At 41.6% G+C, this 7,345-nt stretch overlaps 1 protein-coding gene across 1 annotated transcript in view; it reads left to right on the forward strand.

Moving 5' to 3' along the window:
* Slc9a9 (solute carrier family 9 member A9) overlaps positions 1-7,345 on the forward strand; it is a 544,400-nt gene that overhangs the window by 322,508 nt on the left and 214,547 nt on the right. The window contains exons 10-11 of the mRNA XM_031346346.1: positions 2,419-2,532; positions 3,921-4,032. Of these exons, the coding sequence (XP_031202206.1) occupies positions 2,419-2,532; positions 3,921-4,032 (226 nt within the window). The remainder of the gene's footprint in view (positions 1-2,418; positions 2,533-3,920; positions 4,033-7,345) is intronic.

Below are 7,345 nucleotides of genomic sequence, written 5' to 3' on the forward strand. Positions count from 1 at the left end.
AAAAAAACAAGCTAAAACTCAGCACTATCAAAAGGAAGAAAATCTCTCAAGCAAACACTTAAAGCCATAGACCCAAAGTAAAATGTACAGTAGAAGCTCCTATCACAGCTCAACTAACAGAAAGAACCGACCTGTCCCTCGGTGCCTTGTTCTCTCTTTAAGATGAGAGGTAGCAGGCAAGAATAATAAACTTCCTTATTATCTCAAAAGGGGTCAGAAAGTTGACCGCAAACCTTTTAGAGCAGAAAGGATCTTGATTGTTGCTTTGGGAGACGTTGGATAAAAGAGCTTAAATAGAATGACCAAGAAGAGTTCAGCTTCTTAGCTTTCCCCCCTGTGAGCACTGATGGCTGTGGGTGGCTTCTGCCAGCATCCTTCTGACTTCTCATCCACTGGGAAGGTGGGCATCATCTTCGCGGCACTCCCTTCAAAAGCCCTGTTGAATTGCTTTGGTTCCGAATGTACCATACCCATTCTGAACCAAATGGGCCAGAATTCTATGCTCCACATCCAAGCTTGAGAGGCTCTAGGTGCCATGGGGGATACGGAGAATGGAATACACTCCAGAGAACTAGAGAGGCCACACAGAAGAGGCTGAGCACATTTGTGGTCACAAAATGCCCTCTCTAAGTTGAAATACACTTGGAGTGGGTGCAGGAGAGGCATTTACCTTTACCTTGGCATTTGTTGATCAGTGTTAAAAACTAGAGTGCTGCTAAGGACTGGACATATTTCCACCCTCACCCTCCAAATTTACTTGTTGGACCCAGTGGGATGCTACTTGGAGGTAAAGGCTTCGGGATGCAGTCCGGTCCTGATGGTGGGTTGCTCCTGGTTTTCATCCGTGTCCTAAGAATAGACACAAGAAAAGGGGACCCTTCCATGGGAGCTCACCACAAGCAGGGGTAGGTGAGAAAAGGGACCTTCACCAGCACCAGATCAGCTGCCACTTCAGTCTTGTTCATCTCAATCTCCAGAATTATGGGAAATAAGCTCATATTGTTTAATCTAGGCAGAGCACATCATTTATTAGGGCATCTCACACCAATTAAAATGATAGCCACATCTTGCTTTGAGGAAAAGGAAAGGCATAAAGAGTTGACAAAATGTTCTCCTTCTGTATTCCCTACCCCTGTACTTTAAAGTTTTAGGAGTTGTTTGAGTGACTGTGTTTGTTTCCATTAGCTGCCCTAGAATGCAAGCAAGAATGCTCACAGGAATTGATGGTGGCTGCCACTGCAGAAAGACCATACTATTCTGAAGGAACAGTGTCTTTTTTAATCCTCTCTTTCTATTACTGGTTTTAAATAATGTTTCTGACAAGATTCTTCTTCTCTTTCTGTCAACTGTCAGTGAACAGGTATCGGGCATTATTTGTGGGGCTGTAAATACATTACATGAAAAAATAATGAGCTCTTACAGAGTCAGGAGCAATGCCTCGAGAGACATTTACCTAACATGATTTATGTAGGTCCAGGAATGAAGTTTCAGAAACTTCCAAATGGAAAGCCTGGGTCATAAAATAAAGTCTCTGCCAGATCAGACTTTGGTATAGCCCCTGGATACATTTTCCTTTTGCTTTTAATATGGAAGTTAGAAAATGCTTTTTATGTTCAACTTAAATTGTTTAGTTAATGGTCTAAGAATAACTCTAGGGAGCACCCCTCAGCGTAACATGTTATTACTCCATTCTTCCGACTGAATTTGATGTATCTATTGTGTTCTTGCTGCAGAAGCTCATCCCTGGGATTAATCATCCCCTTTACTAGCTAGAAATTGTAGACATTTAATGGATATACCTACATCAGTCAATTTAATGAGTCTCATTGTCTAGGGGTTGAAATAAACTAATCACTCTAATGTTAAAATATAATTGATGTTCATTCTCATTCCAAGTTTTCTAGGTTTGTCTCTCCTACCTACTTGAAGAGGCTAGTTGAGTTTAACCTGCCATATATATATATTCTCTCTCTCTCTCTCTCTCTCTCTCTCTTTCTCTCTCTCTGTTCTGGAAGTCAAGTGCATCTACTGGTTGAGGTACAACAGGCTAAACAGCCTTTACATCATTTACTATAGTACAGCTTGAGCAAGCCACTTGACTTCCATTTCCTTAACAGGGAATATTGGGAATATTTTGTCATCATAGCAGGAATTGTTCTGTTAAAAGATATGGCTGGTTAATATCACCTGAACTCTATCTGTAAGCCTGACCATTGAAAATAATACAATGTTGACCTGGCTGTGGTATAAGTCACTAGACAAAGGACCAGGTAAGTCCAGTGACCTGACAGCAGCAGCTCAAGGTCAAAGTGGTGGCTTATATGCAGGAGGATGGTCCAGTCATGAAAGCTGTAATAAATAAGCTATAGACACATCTGAGTGATAATCACTGGCTTTTGGTCTCTGTTTTGTTTTCAGCTGTTTGAATTTATGAACTTCCTGGCTGAGAACGTCATCTTCTGCTACATGGGCCTGGCTCTGTTCACCTTCCAGAATCACATTTTCAATGCTCTTTTTATACTCGGAGCCTTTGTATCCTTTGAAGAAAACTAATAGAAAGTGTTCCAACCTTATTCCTAGTAGGACTTTGAAGACATCATAGATGTTAACATGACTGCGGTGCTTTTCAACTTCAGAAGCATTATGCATGTGCAAGTTTATTTCCAACAAATAACACCTTTGGCGACTGTGGAGTTAGCTCAGCCAGTGAAGTATTTGCCTTACAAGCATGAGAACCACAGTTTGATCCCTAGAACCTACAGAGAGGAAAAAAAGAAAGAAAAGAAAGAAAGAAAGAAATCAGGCCATGGTGAAACATGCTTATAATCCCAGTTCTGGAAAGGTAGAGACATGCAGATTCTAGGACTTGCTGGCCAGCCTAGGCTGATCAGTGAGTTGCATACATACACAGATACACCAATGCACACAGACATAACATTTCCTGGCTATGAGAACAGACCCCACTTTTAATATAGAGGGTGCTCCTCCTGGAGGGCTAGAGTTAGAGGCATTCCCCCATGAAAGCATGTATCCGGCCAAAGGGACACCGAACAATTACAATAGTTCCTAAAATAAGCCTGCAGCTGTTGTCCAAATGATGCCTCCCAGGGTCACAGGCAGATGCTCTTAAACTTCCGGGGAACTTGCCGCCTCCCCGTTCCCACTGTTCACATGAACTCGGTGTCAATCTCTCACCCCTAGATTCTGCCAAACTCCCAAATTTCATCTCAATCTAGATCCTAGAGAGAAGGAAGCTGTCACACTCCAAATCTCTTCATCCTGTCAAGGACAAGCTAGAACAGACACGCCACCAGGGACGGAGTAAAGACAAAATGAAGCACAGAAGGGAGGCTTCTGGCTGAGCTTTCCAGATGTTCGCTTAGGAGACTTGAGCTTTTTACGGAAGTCTCTTGAAGTAGTAGTTGTATCATGTATGTTGACAGTCAGCTCCTCTCGAAATTAAATCCACTAAATGCAAAAGGTAAGCAAGCTTGCTAGGAACAGACATGAAAACCAAAGGGAAGTGAGATAGAAACCACCATTAGGAATGTATCTGTTCTTTCCTGAGTGCTGTTGGGGAGGATAACACCACAGCATGGGGGGTCGCTGCCTCGCGCCTTCCAGCAGAACCAGAAGTCAGTCACCAGCAACGGGAACGTGATGAGGAAATTTACTCATTGAGATGGCAGTGCTGTACCAACTTTCAGCCAAGCATATGTTCAAAAGAAGGCAGAATTTTATGTCCTTCTGGGGAGGAATTGACATTGAATGATGAATCTGAGGAGCAAGTTAGACATAGATGAGTTTTCATGCTTATCCTTGTTTTCTGGGTCATATCATAGAGAAGCATATGGACATGGTATCTGAGCTTGCTCACTCAGCCCCTCGACTGCCGCGTTTTCCTCAATATGTCCCAACAGCTAGCAATCTTTGTTGCCAGGGCCTGCAACATTTACCCCCTCTCCTTCCTCCTGAATCTGGGCAGAAAGCAGAAGATTCCCTGGAACTTCCAGCACATGATGATGTTTTCAGGTATGTAGAGTTATTGTACATTCATTCCGCTGCTCCGCCATCTCTACACAGCACAGAAAGCCATGGGGGACCTGGAGCACTTGCAGAAAACCTGAGCTTGCTTGACCCTTTGACCCAGCACTGTACTCATCCCTCAGTGCTGAGAGACAGGAGTGAGTGAGGAAGATAAAGTGAATGTGCTGGTGTGACCTTGAGTGTCTGACAAGAAATGAGCCTCAGCTGACCATTGACTTTCCTCTGACCTATCAAAGCAATTTATGTATTGAGGAATTTAATTACCATCTCCTCAGTAGCATGTCCCAGTATAAAGCGTTGAATGGCACCCTCCTTCTCCCTGAGCCTTTACCATCCATGCAGGGCTCCGGAAATTTCCCATACTTACCATAGAAGCTAATCAGATCCATGTAGGCTCTGTTATTAGTTGGAAAAACATGTTAATTGCATACCAGCAGGTACCCAGGCGTGGTTATGGCTCTGTCTGATGGAAGCACAGGTCTCCTCTCCCAGGTAGTATGTGTTCTCATCTCTAAGACATAAATGGAGGCTCTTTTCCAGAAGAAAATATGGCAATTGGGTTTGCTGACCACTGAGCTATTCTGCGAGATTACAGTTGCTTTCTATTTAATTATCTTTTCCTAGTTGGAGACAGAATTCAGAGACTTGGTGTACTTTCTATGACTCTAAACACTTACAATACACTTAAAGCAGTCCACGGCATTAATGGAGCAGTCCATGGCATTCAAATGAAACAAAACAAAATAACACAAAACAACTTTCCATCAGAACAGTACCAAGACAGTTGGGGCACATAGGGAAAAACAAAAACAGTGAAAGAAACCAACATTTATTGTTTGCTACTTATAATTCACCAGTCATAGGAAGCTAATAATAAGTTGTTTTGTGCTTAAGATCTCTAACAGCTTAAGTAATTGGGCTAAGAACAAAAGCACTTACAAATCCAGATTTTAGCTCAATGCTAACCAAGTGTTTTGAAATTCACATTTTAAAAATTATTTTATTATTTAATATATGGGAGTGTTTTATCTGCACATATATCTGTACCCCAAATGTGTGGTTAGTTTCTACAAAGGCGAGAGGCAGATATCAGATTCCCTGGAATTGGAGTTATAGACAGCTGTGAGCTGCCATCAGAATGCTGGGAATTGCACTCACATCCTCTAGAACAGCCAGTGCTCTTGACCACTGCGCCATCTCTCCAGCCCCAAAATTCAATTTTTTTATTAGATATTTTCTTTATTTACATGTCATAGGATATCTCCTTTCCCAGTTTCCCTTCAGAAAAGAAAAAAGAAAAAAAGAAAATCATAAAAAAAAAGAAAAAAAAACCCTGTTCCCCCAACTCCCCCTGCTCACCACCCGACCCTCTCCTGCTTACTGGCCCTGGCATTCCCCTACACTGGGGCATAGAACCTTCACAGGGCCAAGGGCCTCTCCTCCCATTGATGACCAATTAGGCCATCCTCTGCCTAATCCATACATATACTGCTGAAACCATTAGTTCCGCCATATGTACTCTTTGGTTGGAGGTTTAGTTCCTGGGAGCTCTAAGGGTACTAGTTAGTTCATCCATATTGTTATTCATCCTAAGGGGCTGCAAACCCTTCAGCTCCTTGGATCCTTTCTCTAGCTCCTTCACTGAGGACCCTGTGCTCAGTACAATGGATGGTTGTGAGCCTCTACTTCTGTATTAATGGGGTACTGTGAAAGCCTCTCAGGAGACAGCTGTATCAAGCTCCTGTCACCCAGCACTTGCTGGCATCCACAATAGTGTCTAGATTTGATGATTGAATATGGGAAGTATTCCCAGGTGGAACAGTCTCTGGATTGTCCTTCCTTCAGTCTCTGCTCTATAGTTTGTCTGTACAACTCCTTTTATGGGCATTTTGTTCCCCCTTTTAAGAAGAACAAAGTATCCACTTTGGTCTTCCTTCTTCTTGAGTTTCTTGTGGTTTGTGGATTGTATTTTGGGTATTCTGACTTTCTGGGCTAATATCCATGCATACCATGTGTGTTCTTTTGTGATTGGGTTACCTCACTCAGGATGATATTCACCAGATCCATCCATTTCCCTAAGAATTTCATAAATTCATTGTTTTTAATAGCTGAGTAGTACTCCATTGTGTAGATGTACCACATTTTCTGTATTCATTCCTCTGTTGAGGTGCATCTGGGTTGTTTCCAGTTTCTGGCTATTATAAATAAGGTTGCTATGAGCATAGTAGAGCATGTGTCCTAATTACATCTTGGAGCATCTTTGGGTATATGCCCAGGAGTGGTATAGCTGGATCCTCTGGTAGTACTATGTTCAATTTCTGGAGGAACCGCCATTCCAGAGTGGATATTCATAAAGGAAACTGGTCTGAACATTTCTTTCTTTGTTAGGTCTTGTGTGGTTTAGGTATAAGAGTAATTGTGGCTTCATAGAATGAATTGGGTAGAGTACCTTCTGTTTCTATTTTGTGGAATAGTTTGAGGAATATTGGTATTAGGTCTTCTTTGAAGGTCTGATAAAACTCTGCACTAAACCCATCTGGTCCTGGACTTTTTTGGTTGGGAGACTATTAATGACTGTTTCTATTCCATTAGCAGATATGGGACTGTTTAGATTGTTTATCTGATCTTGATTTAACTTTGGTACCTAGTATCTGTCTAGAACATTGTCCATTTCATCCAGATTTTTCAGTCTTGTTGAGTATAAGCTTTTGTAGTAGGATCTCATGATTTTTTTGGATTTCCTCAGTTTCTGTTGTTATGTCTCCCTTTTCATCTCTAATCTTGTTAATTAGGATACTGTCTCTGTGCCCTCAAGTTAGTCTGGCTAAGGGTTTATCTATTTTGTTGATTTTCTCAAAGAACCAGCTCCTAGTTTGGTTGATTCTTTGTATAGTTCTTTTGTTTCCATTTGATTTCAGCCCTGAGTTTGACTATTTCCTGCCTTCCACTCCTCTTGGGTGAATTTGCTTCTTTTTGTTCTAGAGCTTTCAGATGTGCTGTCAAATTGCTGGTAAATGCTCTCCCCAGTTTCTTTTTGGGGGAACTTAAAGCTATGAGTTTTCCTCTTAGGACTATTTTCATTATGTCCTATAAGATTAGGTATGTTGTGGTTTCATTTTCATTAAACTCTAGAAAGTCTTTAATTTCCTTCTTTATTTCTTCCTTGACCAAGTTATCATTGAGTAGAGTGTTGTTAAGTGTCTACATGTATGTCGGCTTTCTACTGTTTGTGTTATTGAGGAGCAGCCTTAGTCCATGGTGATCTGATAGGATACAAGGAATTATTTCACTCTTCTTG

The sequence above is a fragment of the Mastomys coucha genome, unplaced genomic scaffold (genome assembly GCF_008632895.1).
Source record: "Mastomys coucha isolate ucsf_1 unplaced genomic scaffold, UCSF_Mcou_1 pScaffold23, whole genome shotgun sequence".
Classification (NCBI taxonomy): Eukaryota; Metazoa; Chordata; class Mammalia; order Rodentia; family Muridae; genus Mastomys; species Mastomys coucha.